General features: G+C 44.2%; 1 protein-coding gene across 3 annotated transcripts in view; it reads right to left on the bottom strand.

Moving 5' to 3' along the window:
• CDC14A (cell division cycle 14A) overlaps nucleotides 1-22541 on the bottom strand; it is a 285279-nt gene that overhangs the window by 76397 nt on the left and 186341 nt on the right. For all 3 annotated transcript variants that reach the window (XM_063940077.1, XM_063940075.1, XM_063940076.1), the window contains 3 exons: nucleotides 14533-14763; nucleotides 9494-9632; nucleotides 909-1068 (listed from right to left, as the gene is read on the bottom strand). In XM_063940077.1, coding sequence (XP_063796147.1) covers nucleotides 909-1068; nucleotides 9494-9632; nucleotides 14533-14763 — 530 coding nt within the window. The remainder of the gene's footprint in view (nucleotides 1-908; nucleotides 1069-9493; nucleotides 9633-14532; nucleotides 14764-22541) is intronic.

The raw sequence follows: 22541 nt of genomic DNA, 5'->3' as shown, positions 1-22541 counted from the left end.
AATTTATGAGTTCCATCACCTGTGTTGAACTAGTTGAATGATAGGAAAGCTGTTTCTTCACAGGTGATGGCAATAATAAATTAAGAGGGAAGTCCAGAAATAGAGCATTTGTACCTAGTGGGGCGGGTCATGTTGGAGGGTATGCATTACTGTTAGCGCTTGGTTAAATGTGACTCCCTCTACAACACTCAATAAGTGTCAACAAACTGAAGAAGTTCTGTGTTTGGATCATTCCTCTTCCAGTAATAACTCGCTAGAACATATGCTACAACATTTGTATGTGTATACACTGATTTCATGGTGTAATGGCAAGCCATTGCAGGTGTTTTGCACTCTATTAGGGAGAATAAATAAAGGATAATTCTATCTTGTAATATCTATATTATAACATTGTATTTTATTTCTGAGTACACAGAAAAACACATTTATGAATCACTGTAGCATGTTCTGGTTTTGCAGCTTTTCAAATATAGTCCTATAAATAAAAGCTACAAGAACTGTAACAAACAACTACAATACCCATCAACATTTGAATGCATGTATCCAAAAGTAACAGTAAATATGTTCTGAAACATCACCAAGTTGAGGATGAAACAGTCCCAAGACTGCGTGGAAGTTTTGGTTTCCTCAGCAAACAATATTAGACCACACAATGCCAAGTATTGATAGTCATTCTAAAATAAAGCTTACATGTACCATGCTATATTGGCAAGATATATCTTTTGGCCAAATGTACGTATTTAATGAAAGCTACAGTACTTACTATGGACATACAAATTACCTGTGCTGTGAATGGTCTGTGGGGTGTGCCTAAGGAACGTTGAAAGTAGAAATATGGGTTTTTTTGCTGCATGCTTAGAAAATGTAAAAAAGGGAAAGGGTGTAAAAGCGTATGTATGCCGACTTACCTCTCCTGATCTATCTAAACTGCGATGACGACTTAGTCTGCTGCCCACAGATAAATCCTCAAATTCAGATAAGATACGGTTTACTGTTCCATCTTCCAGTCTAATCTGTTTCTGTTTACTTCTGTGGAGATCTCCCTGCAGCCAAAGCCAGGTCTGCTTCCTAGGAACAAAGGCACATAAGGAGTTTTAATATAGTTTTGAATATCATTTAGTTTAACGTAATTCTAGAAAAAACACAGCTTGCTCCGTTTTTTACGCAGAATATTCTCCCCAAAGCAGTGCCCTTCCTAACAGTCCGTGACAATGAATACACACCGCCGATGTTCCATGTTGTGCAGTTTATGCAACAAGAATAAGGGTGGTAATACACTAGCACAATGTCGGGATGATCTGCTGTCTCAGCACGGCATATAGTCTATCTATCATTCAGTGTGTACCCACGATTGCGCACTCCCGCGGGTCGCATGTGTCATCTTCCGGTTGGCCGTGCTACACAGCCAACCCATGCATATTAAAGGTATCGTTCATGTGTATATGGGCAACCAGGGATGGGCCTGGATGAAGGGAAATTGTCGTGTCCATTGATCCCAATTGCCCTTTGTTCTAATATGTACCCACCCTTAGAAGGGCCAGGAATCATAAAGGTCTTCAAATGAACTGGAATTACCGCATTTGCAGCACTGTTAAGTAATGTGAGCAAATATTTTTTAGACATCACTAAGTGGACAGGCTACAGATATAAAGCCATAAAGGGTCAATGGGACTGTGCAACACAAGATTGAAGCGGATAGGGATATAACCTTCTCCCAGAAGGGGCGAAAAGCTAGGCATCACCATCAAATATGGACTGGTGAGCCCTCCGCAGAACTGAAGTGCCAAAGAACATGTTCGCTACAATTAGGGGATACCTATACCAACGTGAAAGCACCTTATGTTGATTTCCAATGAGTGAATAACTGACAGAACAAGCAAAGGAATTAGCAAAGAACTTATTCAAGCCTGGAGGATGTAGAACAGGCTTGTCAAACTCGCGGCCCACAGGCCGCATGTGGCCCACAACTCATACTTTTGCGGCCCAAGTTTACTTTTTTAGAAACAATGGAATACGGACTGCCACCGTCGGATGAATAACTGTTCGCCTGTCTGCCATGATCGGAGCTTAGCTCTGATCGGGTAGCATTTACTGTTTTACACATGCGAGAGAAGATAGTGATAAAGATGGGGAAACAACCACATGGGAGCTGCTGCGCATGCTCAGCTGCCTTTGCAAAGCTCTGCCCCCACAGCATCCCTGAAGCCGTCACACCCTGTAGGTGTGTGTGCCCGACTGCCCTGTGTACCCAGCTGCCCCACTTGCAGGAGGATTCTTCTGAAATCTGGATAGAACAATGTCTCTCAATTAACAAGGTAAATTGGAGGGGTTTGGTCCAAGGGTTGGAGGCTGAATAGACACTGGGGGCACAGAGGGCTTGTGGCTGGAGGGACACAAGGAGCAAGAGTGGATACCAAGGGGCATGTGGCTGAACTGGAGGGATAGAGGGCGGCTGGAAGTGATATATTTTACTAGCTCACAATGATGTGTATTATAGAGAAGGGACCTCACAGTGATATACTGTATGTGGGGGAATAACGCAGCTTCCAGCTCACACAGTATTATTAATATACAGAGTAGAGGAGTAGAGGGGACTGCAAAGTGTTATATGAGGGGGAATATTACAGCTCATACAGATATGTGGTATTATTAATATATAGAGGAGAGGGGACCACACAGTGATATATGAGGGGGAATAACACAGCTCCCAGCTCACACGGATATGTGGTATTAGTAAGATACAGAGTAGAGGGGACTGCACAGTGATATGTGAGGGGGGGAAAACACAGCTAACACAGATATGTATTATAGAGGAGAGGGGACCACACAGTGATATATGAAGGGGTATAACACAGCTCCCAGATCACACTGATACAGGCATCTTACAGGCAGCCAGTGAAGGGAGTAGAGTATGGGTGTTATGTGGCTAGAACGGGGCTGGTCGTTTAACAGCCTGGTAGCTGTGTTTCGCTCACACTGATATGTATTATAGAGGAGAGGGGACCACACAGTGATATATGAGGGGGGGGGGGGGGGGGGACACAGCTTCCAACTCACACTATTCAAGTTGTTTTCTTCCTGATACTTGTAACATTCCCTCGGAAGATCTGCCAAAAGTCATCCATGCATTTGTATCATCTCGATTAGATTACTGTAATGCCCTCTACCTTGGTCTCCCAGCAAAAGAATTGCACGCTTACAGCTGGTGCAAAACACAGCTACCAGGCTGTTAAACGACCAGCCCCGTTCTAGCCACATAACACCCATACTCGACTCCCTTCACTGACTGCCTGTAAGATGGCGAATCATCTTCAAGATTGGCTTACTGAGTTTCAAAGCACTACATGACCAGGGCCCAAGGTACCTGAAACAGCTTCTGACCCCATACTGCCTAACTCGATTACTGCGATCTGTAGATAAAGGACTTTTAGCAGAACCTAGAATCTCCCGTAATTCATCTGAGGGTCGAGCTTTAGCCATGCGGCTCCGACTCTATGGAACTCACTTCCCCGCACAGTGCGAGAGGCCCCAACTATAGAATCCTTCAAAAGTAGACTCAAGACTTTCCCGTTTACTCAAGCATTTCCATAATGTCCCTTTAGTATCTACATGCTTCTGTATTTTATGAAAAGCTTTTCTGTACTTCATTATTTTCTATACTATATTATGCTATGTATCTGTTAAGCGCCTTGAGTCCTATTGGAGAAAGAGCGCTATATAAATAAAATTATTATTATTATTAACAGTTTCTGAGGTTGAAAAAAGACAATTTGTCCATCGAGTTCAACCTATTTGTGGTTTCCAACGCAGTATTATTTTAGGGCTAATTTTGTCTGAAGCGGATGTCGGCCGTTGTGTTTTATTCCTCTTTCTTTAATAACTATAGTGCGTGACTATGCAACATAACCCTGAATATCATTATCCATTAGGAATTTATCTAACCCAATCTTAAAGGTGTTGACTGAGTCTGCTATTACTACTCTCCCAGGCAGGGAATTCCAAACACGTATTGTCCTTACTGTGAAAAAACCTTTTTACCGCTTTATGCGGAATCTCCTCTTCTCTAACCTAAGCAAGTGTCCTCTGTGTTGATCTTACCAAAAATAGGTCCCGCGCAAGCTCTGTGTATTGTCCCCTTATATATTTGCAAATGTTGATCATGTCCCCACTTAGTCTCCTCTTTTCCAGTGTAAACATGCCTAGCCCTGCAAGCCTTTCATCGTATTCCAGCGTCCCCATGCCCTTAGTTTGGTCGCTCGCCTCTGAACCTTTTCTAGCTCAAGGATATCCTTTTTGTAGTATAGTGCCCAAAATTGTGCACAGTATTCAAGATGTGGCCTCACTAGTGATTTATATAATGGGAGTATAACACTCTCGTCCCTTGCATCAATTCCCCGTTTTATGCAAGCTAATATCTTATTAGCCTTCTTTGCTGCAATCCTACTTTGGCTACTGCTGCTTAGTTTGTTATCTATGTGAACACCTTAGTCTTTTTCCAGTACAGAACCCCCTAATATTGCCCCATTTAGTATGTAGGTGTTGTTTTTGTTCTTGCTACTACAGTGCATTACAGTACCTTACACTTGTCTGTATTGAATCTCATTCTCCATTTTGCTGCCCATGCTTCTAGTTTGACTAAGTCGTTCTGAAGAGACTCAGCATCCCCCTAAGTATTTATAACCTTACACAATTTGGTTTCATCTGCAAAATTGACATCATGCTCTCTAGACCTACTGTTATGTCGTTAATGAAAATGTTGAACAATAGTGGTCCAAGTACAGACCCTTGTGGTACATCACTTAGCACTTCAGTCCAATTAGAAAAGGTTCCAGTAACCACAACGCGCTGCTCCCTATTATCTAACCAATTTCTGACCAAAGTGCATATTGTGCTCCCTAGCCCTATTTCTTGTAGCTTATAGAAAAGTCTCATGTGTGGTACTGTGTCGAAAGCTTTAGCAAAGTCTAAAAAATATTACATCCACCTCCTTACCCTGATCAAGGTTCGCACTAACTTTCATAAAAGCCAAGTAAGTTTGCTTGACATGATCTGTCCTTCACAAATCCATGTTGGTTCCTATTAATGACCATATTGGCTTCAAGGAACTTCTGAATACTTTCCCCACTATAGATTTGACTAACTGGTCTATAATTACCAGGTTTAGCTTTATTTCACTTTTTGAATATCGGCACTACTTCCGCTATACTTGACCTCTGTTTGATTACAGTTTGTTCGTTTTTCTAATAAACCTTTCAAAATGCATACAAGACTTTTTCTTGTGGCTTACACAAGACTTAGACCTTGATTATTAAGTCCAGTGGGATTTTAAGTTTAACATGCCTGATGTAGAGAAACCTGTAAGTCTGTTTCCCAATCACAGATAAACTTAGGGGGCTCAGGATAGGCATTCTCAATAAATAGTTTATAGCATGTAGAGGAAATTTGACGGGTGGGATGGTGCCAGACACATGTTCTCAAAAGGAGTCTACAACAAGCCAAGCGCAGTTCTCAGCTTTGAGCAAAATATTTCAGTTGTAAATAACGCCAAATCTAGACATATAGCAGTGCTCATTTAGCCAGTAAGGAACCAAAAGGAACAAACTCCCTCAGAGTCCACCAGCTGGCCAACACTAAGAATCCCCTGTAGTGCCTAAACCTTGAAAAAAGCACTAGAGGTACCCAGGGGGAAGTCAGGGTTGCCAAAAAGTGGCGTCAGAGCCTAGAAGAGAGGAGAAATCCAAGGGTGCCTCTTTAGTCCGTTCCACCTAGCTAAGGTAGGACCTATTGTGGGTTGAGGTATAACAGGCACCCTGGATCTACACAGGAACATTGAGAGAGCAGAGGGGACAGAATGGCCCTCCAACTGAACCCACTGGCGAGCACAACCAGACTGCTTCTAGTCCATAGAAACATAGAATTTGTCGGCAGATAAGAACCACTTGGCCCATCTAGTCTGCCCCTTTTTTTTTTTTTTTTATATTATTTTTTTTTATCACTAACCTTATTTGATCCTTATTTCTTTGTAAGGATATCCTTATGTCTATCCCATGCATGTTTAAATTGCTCTACTGTCTTAGCCTCTACCACCTCTGATGGGAGGCTATTCCACTTGTCCACTACCCTTTCTGTGAAATAATTTTTCCGCAAATTTCCCCTGAACCTCCCCCCCTCCAGTCTCAGTGCATGTCCTCGTGTCCTATTGCTTCTCTTCATTTGGAGAATGTTTCCCTCCTGGACTTTGTTAAAACCCTTCATATATTTGAAAGTTTCTATCATGTCCCCCCTTTCCCTTCTCTGCTCCAAACTATACATATTGAGATTTCTTAGTCTTTCTGGGTATGTTTTGTGATGTAGGCCATGCACCATTTTAGTTGCCCTCCTTTGTACAGTTTCTAATGTATTAATATCCTTTTGAAGATATGGCCTCCAGAACTGAATACAGTATTCTAGATGAGGCCGTACCAATGACCTATACAGTGGCATTATTACTTCTTTCTTTCTGCTGCTGATTCCTCTCCCAATGCAGCCAAGCATCTGACTAGCCTTCCTCATTGCCTTGTTACATTGCTTACCTGCTTTTAAGTCATCTGAAATAGTGACTCCTAGATCCCTTTCCTCCTCAGTAGTTTTCAGTATAGTGCCATTAATACTGTATTTAGCTTTAGGATTTTTGAGACCCAAGTGCATGATTTTGCATTTTTGGGCATTAAACTGTAATTGCCAGACTCTTGACCATTTCTCTAGTCTACTTAGATCCTCAATCATTTGTTTTACCCCACCTGGTGTGTCTACCCTGTTGCATACCTTTGTGTCATCTGCAAAAAGGCATACTTTCCCTTTAATGCCATTTGCAATGTCACCAATAAAGATATTAAAAAGCACTGGTCCAAGTACAGATCCCAGGGGTACTCCACTGGTAACATTTCCCTCCTGTGAATGCACTCCATTTACCACAACTCTCTGTTTTCTATCCTTCAACCAAGATCTTATCCATTCAATAATCCTAATATCCAATCCCAAACTTTCAAGTTTATTTAGCAGTCTGCGATGTGGATAACTCAGCCAAGCATGACCCCATCATAATACGAAGAAAAGTGTGGCAGTTGAAGCCCTTAAGGAAGGTTGTACATACCCTTGCATATATTTTGATAAAGACAATAACTGTGCAATTTGGTCATTATATATTGGCTCATTGTTCATTGTGACTGTGATCTACATCAGTGGACCTACTACACAGACTGCATGGCTAAACTAACCTCATTCTAACATCCGAATCACTAAGTGGAGGGGCAAAGACTGAAAATTACTCTGGCCAAGAAAACAATAAATGACCCACCTGAGGACTACTAGTTGCCCACATCTGACCTAAATGTACATTGTGCCTTTGCAAATCAATACATACTGCCTGATTTCAGCGGAGGATGCAGTGTCGATGACGCAAGCAGCTGACTAATGTTGTAATTCTGCACATGCATCCTGATAGTTACTGCTCAGAGACGCCATACAGATGGATACAGAGTCAACGGGCGTTCCTGAAAAGTAACCGGGGAGTGGATATGTGGACGCAGGTGTGGCGTTAAAAGCGGCTACAACCAAAGATGCACAGCAGCTCACACAGGATGCCATACTGTGACAGAGAAACTGCACATGCCTTAGGGCTAGTGCAAGTTTTAATGGTGCAACCGATGGTGTGTCTAAAGACCCCCCCCCCCCCCCCCCCCGAGATGGAAAAGCACCACCTCTAGTGGCTACAAGTGAATGTCTCAGTACAGGTTAAATCAAATGCAGCTGTGGAGGCATCGGTGTATTACACAGAATCGGGCCAATACGATGGCATTACTCTTATGTAAATGGAGCTAATACCTACACACACACACGACTACATCTCTCTGCAACAAGGCTTTCCCCTTTCACAACTGATCCATTATTTTTTTATGTTTGCGGTGTGCCCACTTTCTCTGAAAATACTTTATTTACCCAAGTAAATCTTATATTGTTATATGCATATGCAAAAAAAATCTAGTGCTTCGGAGAGTCCTGATCTAGCATTCCCTCTGACATAGGGCACTTTTTTGTTCAAGACCATTTGTGCTCTTAGAATGTTGGACAAAGACCAGTTATTGAGAAATGTTGTGTTATGCTAAACTGAGCAGGCACAATACAGTTCATACCACTCCTAGATCAAGTCTCATTTATATATGGACCACTTAAACAAAATGAATCAATCTTCTAGCTAGGAAAGGTTTATCAACTGTGGAACTCAATGGGCATGAACAGGTCATCTTTGCAGGCACAGCTCTCTGTCATTTTTGAATGTTATGGCTTTCCAGCCAGAAACACGCAGCTTCTAAAAGTTATCATGATCTAGTTACTGGATCCCAAACTGGAAGCCGTGGTGCTCTTGGGTATCACAGGGCACTTGCAGGGGTGCCACCGGGTGGTGGTCCAGGGCCACATTCAATTATTTTTGATACAGGTAATAGTCAAAAAAAGTTGGTGGCTGCCAATCAAAATATATGTGGACAAAGAGAAGCGCAACCCTGACCACAACATGACTGACGCTAAGGATAAGAAACTTTTGGCCTAGAGGTGTGCTGGAAAAAAAAATGCTGATACTATATGGCACCAAGATTCAATCAAGTCTGGGAACATCTGATCTACTTAGTAAAATTGCATGGGGAATACAATGGGAATACCCATTGCACACAGGATGATATCCTCCATTCTTCAGCTGTCACATGACCCATTGGGGCATACATGATGCCCAGAGTTAAGATAGGGCACAGTCAACATAAAAAAAACAACAACAACCAGCTGACTTCACATGGTTTTCTGCATCATTTTATTTAATGTCTCTATCTGGGCTATCAAACTAATTAATTCTAAACGTGCAATCATTTTAAAATAAATTAGAATACTTTAATCAGACATTAGACATGTATCAACTTATCTGTTAACACTGCATATTCATTTCTGTGGATTACACTAAAGGTATTACATTGTAACAGTAAGATATAGTTCCAATCAGAAGCCAAAATTGGTGTTATATTATTGGCCGTGAATTTGTGTTATGTTAGTGGTCATCACCTGTACATGCCTTAGCTTTGCAGGCTACAAGAAGCCACCACTTGAATGTGCCTGACTGACAAGGAGCAGGTCTGTGACAGACTACAGAATGGAAAGTGATGGGGATAAGAGCATAGGCACATTCCAAAACTTCAAAGCACCATGACCTTCACAGCACAGATGGTGATGGCAACACATGCTAGCTACAAGGTTGGCATAACAGCTCATAATAGACAAGAGGAGATACACGTAGCAACAAAGCAGTACAACTGGAAGCAAAAGATGATGCACAAATTAGTATTACCTGGGAATCCAGGGTATAATGTATATAGACCTGGCTTGTTGATCCTGTCACTGCTCTCCTGTTTCCATAAAGCTATGAGGGGAATGCACTGATAAGCAGAGTGGTGTTGTACCATTTACTTACTCCTCTAGGAAGTGCTGCTGGGGCCCGATGATGGAACCGGGTCGGCATATTCTGATCCATGCTATAGCCTCCGAGTGTGTGAACCTGTAGTGCTTCATGATGTAACACGCGATCAGGGTGCCTGTTCTGCCTAAGCCAGCTATGGGTAATAATAAAGCAGACAAGGTCAGGAGCTTTGTAAGGGGTCTTCAGAGAATGAGAGGTGGGGAAAGCTGGTGATATTTACTGTAGCCCTTGGCTCTGCCTAGGATACAGAATTATATATACTGCTTACTATGCAGCCAACAATTATAACTGTACGTTATACTTTTATTATAACAGTTGCTAAGACTGGGCAGTGGGCACACTAAACTTATGTTCTCATGGGTTGTTGTATATGTGCCTGTAGATTAATGTTCCACACTGAAAAACTTTGTCTATACTTGGAGCATGGTTAATGGAATCAAAGTAGAGCAAGCTGCATTCAGTCCAAGTACAGACAAAGCATCGCTCAATACTGTAGGTCACTAATATGAGGTTCATTCCCCAGTGAATGCAGTGCACAGGAAAGCACTCAGATGCATATACAAACACCCTTGAGTACAAGCTCTAAAATATTGTAGGTTAGTAAAATTCATAGAAATAAATATATTTAAGAAATAACTAAATACAATGCTGTATCTTGCACTAATCCTGATTACAGATGTGTTCTCATACATCTAGCCTCATTACAGCAAGCAGCGAGAGATGCCTGGCACGAGTGAGCTGCCAGGTCCTGTGCAATGTTGCCAGCGTTGGGCGTCTTTTTTATTTAGCTGAAAATGCAACAGGATGTGACTAGGATCAACCAGGATACTGTGCAACACTTGTATATTATGCGCGATTGAGGGGCCATCATCACTTACCTTGCCTTTTTTATATATTTTTCATGCTTTTTCTCACTAAGGTTCAGACCTATTCCTTATATGTATAACACATCATTGATCTCTCTCCTGGTTACAAATGTACCCCGATAATTTACACACTGCCCATACGTAAGTATGGGGATGTCATTCATCAAGTTCCAAAAAAGCACTTTTTTTTAGAACTTGGTAGTGTAACTGTATGCCATCCTGAGATGGTATATAGCCCCCGATAGTGTGCACAAGCTGCCATTTACACAGGGGCTGCTGCTGCAGTATCAAATTACAGACCCGACGGGGGGGCTAACACACCGTTGCAACCCTTAAAAAGTCCTTGTAATTTATTGTCAAGGTGGGAGGGGTGAGATCCGGGACTGCAGCTGCAGCATCTTCTTACAGACCTGCCGGGGGTGGGAGGTGGAACGGTGACAGTGTCTGCAGCATCACCTTACAGACCTGGTGAGGGTGGGGTGGGGGGTTTACAGGGGCAGCGGCTGTAGCATCACCTTATAGACACGGGGGAGGCGGGGCATGGACTGCAGCTGTATTATCACCTTACAAACCACACGGGGGGACCACGGCACCAGCATCTCCTTACAGTCCATCACAGCTGGGCAGACCCAGAAATCACTGTGGGGCAGATGTATTAAGCCTGGAGAAGTGATAAAGCAGTGATAAAGAAATGATAAATGAAAGGTGATAACGCACCAGTCAATCAGCTACTGTCATTTTTCAAAACCGTAATGATTAGCTAGTGCGTTATCACCTTCCACTTATCACTTCTTTATCACTTCTCTAGGCGTAACACATCTGCCCTTGTGACTCCAAAACATAATTATCACACATGAGATTTTCTTCATGATGAATAGGCCCCTGAGTCTGTATACGAAGCACAATGGAACTTGGCATGGAAAGAAAACACTGAATTGTAGCACTTTGTATACAGGCTCAGAGAGTCAGTCGCACAAGTGTTGCATATCAAATGGGCACAGTCTCCTGGTGCATCCTAGTCACATCACATTGCCACCAAGATGCATATTCGGCAAAAAAATCCCAGACACTGGCAGAGTTTCACGGGACCAGGCGTGAGGGGGGGGGGCTGTCTGCAGCAACTGCAGTAATGATGTATGAGGACATATCTGTACTAGGCAAAATTCTTATCAGCTAAATGGACCACTGCTGGGAAACGTGTGTTCCTGTATCATGACTGTGCTTGCACAATACATAAAGCAAATTTTGGCATGTGGTCTGAGATGGCATTTACAGTGTTTGTAATGAATAAGCAACTGCACTCAAAAAAGATAACACATTAAAGAATAAAAACACACACAAACACAAAGACTGAGCTTGAAACAGGCATATACCATTAAAAAAGGTTAGGTTATCTAAATGAGCAGAATGCGCAGCTGAGAACCACAGAGAAGGGGCTTAACTAATTATGACTTTGCTCTACTTCATCAAGCCCATAGGAAAGAGTCACCGTAAATAAGGAATCCGGTGCAACCAATCACATTCTACTTGTCATTTATCTAGCACCTTCTACAAGATAATAGCTAGAATCTGATTGGTTACTATTGGAATCATCTCCACTACTGAAACCGCTCACTTTAGAAAATACCCGTGTATTTATGGCAGACACATTTTTCTGTGTTACATAAACACGTTATTGTTGACTATTAGAAGAAAAACACAATTGGTTACAACTATTACTTTCCATAATTGCTGCAGACCAGTTAGTAATGCATTGCTTAGAAGCTAAAGAATTACAGTTCTCTGTTCCAGGGAGATTCTAGAACAAAATACACATTTGCTCTCCAATGGTTATAATTACATGACTGGGAGCCAAGGAGCGTGTTAAGTGCACATTAATTACTGCAGCATAAATAGAAATATTTACAACAGTCTCTTGAGTCAACTAATAGAATGATGTGTGTGCATTAGTGTAATGAGAGTAAACAGCACAGCCTGGTGGACACAGCTGGTATAACGCAGTGGAAGAAAATGTAACGGACTTGATGGTGCTATGAATGTATTATGCAAGTGTGCTGTACATCTCAATTTCCCAAAATATGCCTAAGCCTCCACCTGGCACATAACACACCACATCCACAGAACATTCACAATCTTGATTTTGGATTGTCTTTTGAGTGTACCTGGAAATGTGCGAGGTCCAAAAGTTAAGAAAATGTAGTTTCAATATATAATGACAAGTGGTTTGGGAAGACTAAAGATTGTAAACAGATAAGACAAACAGATTTTACACTTGGCACACAGCCGCATAGGCAAGTGACTGTTACGTTTCACTTTGAGATTTACTTACTGCACTAGAAGGCGCCAGTTTCTCTTTCATATTTTCGGACTCGCGTATATTTTATTTATACTACTTATGCATATTTATATATGTGAAACTGTTTTTTCTTTCTTCCTTTTGCAATATTAATTTTTCTGTTTATTAGTACTGGCCACTCTCCTTCTGTTTCCAACACTAAATACCCCTGGTTTCCTGGCATTCACATGTTAGCTTACTCAGCAACTTTTAATTTAGATTTCAGTTTGAACACACCCCACCCAAATCTAACTCTCTCTGCACATGTTCCCCCCCCCCCCCCCCCCTGCAATGCACATGGTTTTGCCCATTAGCTAACAAATTTGCTGCTGCGATCGGGTCTGAATTAGGCACAAAGTCTGCCTGGAAGGTCCGAGTTGCTGAGACCTGATTTCCATTGCCTTAGAGAGGAAAATGTCCCCTAACATAATTTTATTGTTTTCCTACAAAGAGGGGTATTGAATTAGGGCTGTTTTTTTCGCGTAGGCAAAAAATTTGTAAGGACCGAAAAACATGTGGTTTTTGCACCTGCGTCTACGAAAACATGGGCCATTTTTTGCAGATTTTGAGGCATTTTTCGCCAATGCCTTTTTTCCTTAAAAAAAAAAAAAAGTGAAAAAGGCATTAGCGAAAATGCCTTAAAAACGGGGGAACATGGTCCGCAATTAAATGCCCAGGGGAGTGACTTTAATAGCTCTGAAATTATCAGCGCTAATTGAATAGAGCTAATTGAATACCCCCCAAAGTGTCAAAGTGCACAATATAGTTAGAAAAACAAACTGAATTTCACCATGTGCTCATTATAAAATGACATAATCCTTCACCCTGCACAGCAGGAGACCAGTGAGTAACAGAGGAAGCCAGCCTGCGAGCGAGGATAGTGTCTCTGCTTCATGGCTATCCTACTGTGCGGTGTGGAGGAGAGATTAGCATACAGATGTATCCTCATACACAATATGGCGAGAGATGCCCAGCATGACTGAGCCCCTCCGAGATGTAGAGTGTACCGTCTTTTTCTTTACATCTTGCATCTTAAAAACAGTGAAACACCAGTCAAAGTGTACTAGAGACACTGGGCTACGACTGTAACTAACAGGCCGGAGTAAAGTGTATCCACCCCGCTCCCCTTCTCTGCGGCACTGGTGTCACCCAGGACCCTGTATGCCTACAGGGGAAATTTGGCACGACTGATGCCACAGTGTATGAGGACACATATGTATATAGAGCAAGCTTAATTTATCTACAGAGCCACTGTACAATAAAGAACAGATAAGATCTCAAAAACTGCAAAATACAGACAAGTGTATCAGGTACTGTAGATAAAATGACCATTAATTCCAGTTTTACACAACTTAATATAAAAAGCACTTGCCACGTCTGTCGCAGCGAGATTGTGGGTCCCCTTCTAGTGTGTTGTTTTCACCGGGATGAAGTAAATCCTCCTCACCCCACACTTTTTTGCTCTGCGTCTGCCCAATGCGTTATCACATTTACATTCCCTTGCTAACAGAAAACATGTCAGGTTGGCAGGCAGAGGTGGCACAATGACCGTGTGTGGGGCCTGGAAACAATATATTGCCAAGATGCTTGCGCAGCACACTGCATGCTCATTTGCTAAGGCCTAATCTCAGCATTGGGCAGGGTTACACTAAACTGCAACAGGCTGCTAAGCATTGGGGTGTTTTTTTTAAATAAAAATGACACAATTGGAAACATCTTTTATCAAGTCATACGTTAGTTCTAACAGATTTGGCCTTCTGCATTATGTGTTACCACAGCAACCCCCCTGCCGCTCTCACATTTCAGCTGCAGGTCCCACTTGTTAAGCATACCTTTGCAGTGAACAGCAATAGCTCCGTCCGTGTTTTCACAAAGGTTCAGGAACCTTCGGACTATGCCATCACTGGGTGTGCTGCCATCCACGAAGAACAGATCGTAGTGATCAAACCCTGCATCTGTAAACCGCTTGGCATCGTAAATCTTCTTGTTCAGCCGGATGACAGCAGTGATATTGTTTTTCCTAAAATATGGGAAGTAAGCTTCTGGTGCGTGGAGCGGGTAACCTTCAGAGGACAGCAGCAGAACAAAATGAATGAGCACATTAAACATTGGGCGGCAGTGTAAAAGAACAACATAATAGCCTAAAACAAGTTGATTATGATAAAAATAAGAATTTACTTACCGATAATTCTATTTCTCGGAGTCCGTAGTGGATGCTGGGGTTCCTGAAAGGACCATGGGGAATAGCGGCTCCGCAGGAGACAGGGCACAAAAAGTAAAGCTTTAGGATCAGGTGGTGTGCACTGGCTCCTCCCCCTATGACCCTCCTCCAAGCCTCAGTTAGGATACTGTGCCCGGACGAGCGTACACAATAAGGAAGGATTTTGAATCCCGGGTAAGACTCATACCAGCCACACCAATCACACTGTACAACCTGTGATCTGAACCCAGTTAACAGTATGATAACAGCGGAGCCTCTGAAAAGATGGCTCACAACAATAATAACCCGATTTTTGTAACTATGTACAAGTATTGCAGATAATCCGCACTTGGGATGGGCGCCCAGCATCCACTACGGACTCCGAGAAATAGAATTATCGGTAAGTAAATTCTTATTTTCTCTATCGTCCTAGTGGATGCTGGGGTTCCTGAAAGGACCATGGGGATTATACCAAAGCTCCCAAACGGGCGGGAGAGTGCGGATGACTCTGCAGCACCGAATGAGAGAACTCCAGGTCCTCCTTAGCCAGGGTATCAAATTTGTAGGATTTTACAAACGTGTTTGCCCCTGACTAAGTAGCCGCTCGGCAAAGTTGTAAAGCCGAGACCCCTCGGGCAGCCGCCCAAGATGAGCCCACCTTCCTTGTGGAATGGGCATTTACATATTTTGGCTGTGGCAGGCCTGCCACAGAATGTGCAAGCTGAATTGTATTACACATCCAACTAGCAATAGTCTGCTTAGAAGCAAGAGCACCCAGTTTGTTGGGTGCATACAGGATAACAGCAAGTCAGTATTCCTGACTCCAGCCGTCCTGGAACCTATATTTTCAGGGCCCTGACAACATCTAGCAACTTGGAGTCCTCCAAGTCCCTAGTAGGCGCAAGGCACCACAATAAGCTGGTTCAGGTGAAACACTGACACCACCTTAGGGAGAGAACTGGGGACGAGTCCGCAGCTCTGCCCTGTCCGAATGGACAAACAGATATGGGCTTTTTTGAGAAAAAAACCACCAATTTGACACTCGCCTGGCCCAGGCCAGGGCCAAGAGCATGGTCACTTTTCATGTGAGATGCTTCAAATCCACAGATTTGACTGGTTTTAAACCAATGTGATTTGAGGAATCCCAGAACTACGTTGAGATCCCACAGTGCCACTGGAGGCACAAAAGGGGGTTGTATATGCAATACTCCCTTGACAAACTTCTGGACTTCAGGAACTGAAGCCAATTCTTTCTGGAAGAAAATCGACAGGGCCGAAATTTGAACCTTAATGGACCCCAATTTGAGGCCCATAGACACTCCTGTTTGCAGGAAATGCAGGAATCGACCGAGTTGAAATTTCTTCGTGGGGCCTTCCTGGCCTCACACCACGCAACATATTTTCGCCACATGTGGTGATAATGTTGTGCGGTCACCTCCTTCCTGGCTTTGACCAGGGTAGGAATGACCTCTTCCGGAATGCCTTTTTCCCTTAGGATCCGGCGTTCCACCGCCATGCCGTCAAACGCAGCTGCGGTAAGTCTTGGAACAGACATGGTACTTGCTGAAGCAAGTCCCTTCTTAGCGGCAGAGGCCATAAGTCCTCTGTGAGCATCTCTTGAAGTTCCGGGTACCAAGTCCTTCTTGGCCAATCCGGAGCCATGAGTATAGTTCTTACTCCTCTACGTCTTATAATTCTCAGTACCTTAGGTATGAGAAGCAGAGGAGGGAACACATACACCGACTGGTACACCCACGGTGTTACCAGAACGTCCACAGCTATTGCCTGAGGGTCTCTTGACCTGGCGCAATACCTGTCCCGTTTTTTGTTCAGACGGGACGCCATCATGTCCACCTTTGGTATTTCCCAACGGTTCACAATTATGTGGAAAAACTTCCCGATGAAGTTTCCACTCTCCCGGGTGGAGGTCGTGCCTGCTGAGGAAGTCTGCTTCCCAGTTTCCATTCCCGGAATGAAACACTGCTGACAGTGCTATCACATGATTTTCCGCCCAGCGAAAAGTCCTTGCAGTTTTTGCCATTGCCCTCCTGCTTCTTGTGCCGCCCTGTCTGTTTACGTGGGCGACTGCCGTGATGTTTTTCCTACTGGATCAATACCGGCTGACCTTGAAGCAGAGGTCTTGCTAAGCTTAGAGCATTATAAAATTACCCTTAGCTCCAGTATATTTATGTGGAGAAAAGTCTCCAGACTTGATCACACTCCCTGGAAATTTTTTCCTTGTGTGACTGCTCCCCAGCCTCTCGGGCTGGCCTCCGTGGTCACCAGCATCCAATCCTGAATGCCGAATCTGCGGCCCTCTAGAAGATGAGCACTCTGTAACCACCACAGGAGAGACACCCTTGTCCTTGGATATAGGGTTATCCGCTGATGCATCTGAAGATGCGATCCGGACCATTTGTCCAGCAGATCCCACTGAAAAGTTCTTGCGTGAAATCTGCCGAATGGAATTGCTTCGTAGGAAGCCACCATTTTTACCAGGACCCTTGTGCAATGATGCACTGACACTTTTCCTGGTTTTAGGAGGTTCCTGACTAGCTCGGATAACTCCCTGGCTTTCTCTTCCGGGAGAAACACCTTTTTCTGGACTGTGTCCAGAATCATCCCTAGGCACAGCAGACGTGTCGTCGGGATCAGCTGCGATTTTGGAATAATTAGAATCCACCCGTGCTGTTGTAGCAGTATCCGAGATAGTGCTACTCCGACCTCCAACTGTTCCCTGGACTTTGCCCTTATCAGGAGATCGTCCAAGTAAGGGATAATTAAGACGCCTTTTCTTCGAAGAAGAATCATCATTTCGGCCATTACCTTGGTAAAGACCCGGGGTGCCGTGGACAATCCAAACGGCAGCGTCTGAAACTGATAGTGACAGTTCTGTACCACGAACCTGAAGTACCCTTAGTGAGAAAGGCAAATTTGGGACATGGAGGTAAGCATCCCTGATGTCCCGGGACACTATATAGTCCCCTTCTTCCTGGTTCGTTATCACTGCTCTGAGTGACTCCATCTTGATTTGAACCTTTGTAAGTGTTCAAATTTTTTAGATTTAGAATAGGTCTCACCTAGCCTTCTGGCTTCAGTACCACAATATAGTGTGGAATAATACCCCTTTCCTTGTTGTAGGAGGGGTAATTTGATTATCACCTGCTGGGAATACAGCTTGTGAATTGTTTCCCATACTGCCTCCTTGTCGGAGGGAGACCTTGGTAAAGCAGACTTCAGGAGCCTGCGAGGGGGAAACGTCTCGACATTCCAATCTGTACCCCTGGGATACTACTTGTAGGATCCAGGGGTCCTGTACGGTCCCAGCGTCATGCTGAGAGCTTGGCAGAAGCGGTGGAAGGCTTCTGTTCCTGGGAATGGGCTGTCTGCTGCAGTCTTCTTCCCTTTCCTCTATCCCTGGGCAGATATGACTCTTATAGGGACGAAAGGACTGAGGCTGAAAAGACGGTGTCTTTTTCTGCAGAGATGTGACTTAGGGTAAAAACGGTGGATTTTCCAGCAGTTGCCGTGGCCACCAGGTCCGATGGACCGACCCCAAATAACTCCTCTTCCTTTGTACGGCAATACACCTTTGTGCCGTTTGGAATCTGCATCACCTGACCACTGTCGTGTCCATAAACATCTTCTGGCAGATATGGACATCGCACTTACTCTTGATGCCAGAGTGCAAATATCCCTCTGTGCATCTCGTATATATAGAAATGCATCCTTTAAATGCTCTATAGTCAATAAAATACTGTCCCTGTCAAGGGTATCAATATTTTTAGTCAGGGAATCCGACCCAGCCACCCCAGCTCTGCACATCCAGGCTGAGGCGATCGCTGGTCGCAGTATAACACCAGTATGTGTGTATATACTTTTTATGATATTTTCCAGCCTCCTGTCAGCTGGCTCCTTGAGGACGGCCCTATCTATAGACGGTACCGCCACTTGTTTTGTAAGCGTGTGAGCGCCTTATCCACCCTAAGGGGTGTTTCCCACCGCGCCCTAACTTCTGGCGGGAAAGGGTATACCGCCAATAATTTTCTATCGGGGGGAACCCACGCATCATCACACACTTCATTTAATTTATCTGATTCAGGAAAAACTACAGGTAGTTTTTTCACATCCCACATAATACCCTCTTTTGTGGTACTTGTAGTATCAGAAATATGTAACACCTCCTTCATTGCCCTTAACAAGTAACGTGTGGCCCTAAAGGGAAATACGTTTGTTTCTTCACCGTCGACACTGAAATCAGTGTCCGTGTCTGTGTCTGTCGACCGACTGAGGTAAAAGGACGTTTTAACGCCCCTGACGGTGTTTGAGACGCCTGGACAGGTACTAATTTGTTTGCCAGCCGTCTCATGTCGCCAACCGACCTTGCAGCGTGTTGACATTATCACGTAATTCCATAAATAAGCCATCCATTCTGGTGTCGACTCCCTAGAGAGTGACATCACCATTACAGGCAATTTGCTCCGCCTCCTCACCAACATCGTCCTCATACATGTCGACACACACATACCGACATATAGCACACACACACAGGGAATGCTCTGATAGAGGACAGGACCCCACTAGCCCCTTGGGGAGACAGAGGGAGAGTTTGCCAGCACACACCAAAGCGCTATATTTTACAGGGATAGCCTTATAATAAGTGCTCCCTTATAGCTGCTTTTATAAAATCACAATTTCGCCAAATTTTGCCCCCCCTCTCTTGATTTAACCCTGTTTCTGTAGTGCAGTGCAGGGGAGAGCCTGGGAGCCTTCCTGACCAGCGGAACTGTGTGAGGAAATGGCGCTGTGTGCTGAGGAGATAGGCCCCGCCCCCTTTTCGGCGGGCTCGTCTCCCGCTTAAAAATGGATTCTGGCAGGGGTTAAATATCTCCATATAGCCCCGGAGGCTATATGTGAGGTATTTTTTGCCAAAAAAAGGATTTTCATTGCTGCCCAGGGCGCCCCCCCCCAGCGCCCTGCACCCTCAGTGACTGCCGTGTGAAGTGTGCTGAGAGCAATGGCGCACAGCTGCAGTGCTGTGCGCTACCTTAAGAAGACTGAGGAGTCTTCTGCCGCCGATTCTGGACCTTCTTCTCTTTTCAGCATCTGCAAGGGGGCCGGCGGCGAGGCTCCGGTGACCATCCAGGCTGTACCTGTGATCGTCCCTCTGGAGCTAATGTCCAGTAGCCAAAGAAGCCAATCCATCCTGCACGCAGGTGAGTTCACTTCTTCTCCCCTAAGTCCCTCGATGCAGTGATCCTGTTGCCAGCAGGACTCACTGTAAAATAAAAAACCTAAGCTAAACTTTTCTAAGCAGCTCTTTAGGAGAGCCACCTAGATTGCACCCTTCTCGGCCGGGCACAAAAACCTAACTGAGGCTTGGAGGAGGGTCATAGGGGGAGGAGCCAGTGCACACCACCTGATCCTAAAGCTTTACTTTTTGTGCCCTGTCTCCTGCGGAGCCGCTATTCCCCATGGTCCTTTCAGGAACCCCAGCATCCACTAGGACGATAGAGAAATATTACAGATATTTGCACTGTATATTTACATGTTACTGGAAAGCTTAGCAGATTTGAATATATATGAAAGGAAGAGGGGGCAACCTGTCAATCATGCTATCATCTACTTTGTTATAACTGATTTCTGATCATCTCAGATAAACTGGTCATTATTCTGTGTATGATATGAAATAGCTGGCGCAGGTGCACCGCAGGAAATAGCTGGCGCAGGTGCACCGCAGGAAATAGCTGGCGCAGGTGCACCGCAGGAAATAGCTGGCGCAGGTGCACCGCAGGAAATAGCTGGCGCAGGTGCACCGCAGGAAATAGCTGGCAGCATCAGGCCTGCATAGAAAATGCTACTTAGTATGGTGTTCTTATAATTTGGTTTTAAATGAAAGTTCAGCAACATATTTTGCAAACTTTAACAGTAGGCCTTATTCAGAGGTGTATGCAATGCGGATATTTTCACAGCTGAGCAATTATTGGCCGAATGTGCAGGCGTCACAATTGCATTGATCACGCACCAAGCTACCGTAGCGATATGGCTCGCAGTGAGGATTTATTTGCAAAGTGATTGACAGTTAGGGACCGTCTGTGGGAGGTAACGGGGAGTGGCAGCACAATACAGGGTTTTTGCGACAATTTTATGGTCATGCCTTAACCTACATCTGCGATCTCGTACACAGAAAATACGGCAGCTACAGCATTAGTATATTTTCTCACAGTAGTTGCGTACCGGATCACTGCTGTGAATGCATTACATCCATGAATCAGGCCCAGTGTATGGTGAAATCTGGACAAATGTATGATGAATTCTGATTCGCTAACATCTTGATACAATCTGATTAAAAGGAGCATATTGTACCATGTATGGGTAAGCCAACATATCTGGGCATAAAGTGACTGATACCTGGGTAACAGCTTTCAATCCGGAAAATAACACAATTACATACAATGTTACATATTGTTTTGCTAGCTATTAGTTTATGTGACATTAATACAAAAATGTGTAATATTCATACTGCATGAATTTCCCCAGATTCTGTAAATGTGTTACTAAATTAACTTTCAGAGTTTAGCTCGCTTAGAGAACCTTTGTCCATAATCTACTTATCTCCTTCTATAATCACAGATGGATAGTTTTATCCATGTGTGATAATCCTCTCACAATGCAGCAGTTAGAGGTCGTGACCTACTGGCAGAGGGAGGTCTGTTTGTGATTGGGGCACTGCATTATGTGATTTAGATGTGGATAGGCTCAAGTTCCTAAATTTGCCCATACCTTCTACAAAAAGATACAATTATTTTAGTGCTTGTAACTCCTGTCACAGTAATTGAACTTTCTTAGACCACATTTACTTAAGTTAAAGCTTTTCTCTATGTCTTATTGTTTTAGATCTTAATGTGTGCAGTGGCAAATTTCCCATTAGGCATGAGAGGCACGTGCCTAGGGGCGGCACCTGTTTGGGGGCGGAAGTTGGATGCGTGTGTTGATATTGTCAGTCCAAAAAGTACCAGTAACTGCAAAAATAAGATTTTAAACCTACCGGTAAATCTTTTTCTCCTAGTCTGTAGAGGATGCTGGGGACTCCGTAAGGACCATGGGGTATAGACGGGCTCCGCAGGAGACATGGGCACTATAAAGAACTTTAGAATGGGTGTGCACTGGCTCCTCCCTCCATGCCCCTCCTCCAGACCTCAGTTAGAGAAACTGTGCCCAGAGGAGACGGACAGTACGAGGAAAGGATTTTGTTAATCTAAGGGCAAGATTCATACCAGCCCACACCATCCACACCGTATAACATGGAATATACTAACCTGTTAACAGTATGAAACAAAACAGCATCGAGGGGCGTGGCTTCGGTGGACATGGAGTAGCACACAGGCTGTGTGTCTCTCCAGCTACACTATCCTGATATCCTATCCTGTGTCCCCCCCCTGGGCCTGCAAACCGCCCCATTACCTGCTGGACAGTGTGGAAGTGCCCCTGTGCTGCTCTGGGACCCGTCTGTCCTCCATCCGCTGCGGCAGAGCGACTCCAGTGTGCGGGGGTTCGGGGCCTGCTGGACCACATGAGACGCCGCCATCCCCGCGCTGAGCACTTGCACCCGGCTTCCGTCTGAGCGCTGCCTGCGCCGGA

The sequence above is a fragment of the Pseudophryne corroboree genome, chromosome 9 (assembly GCF_028390025.1).
Source record: "Pseudophryne corroboree isolate aPseCor3 chromosome 9, aPseCor3.hap2, whole genome shotgun sequence".
NCBI lineage: Eukaryota > Metazoa > Chordata > Amphibia > Anura > Myobatrachidae > Pseudophryne > Pseudophryne corroboree.
Note: the sequence above shows the minus strand (reverse complement) of the source record. Positions and strands in the feature narration are given on the sequence as shown.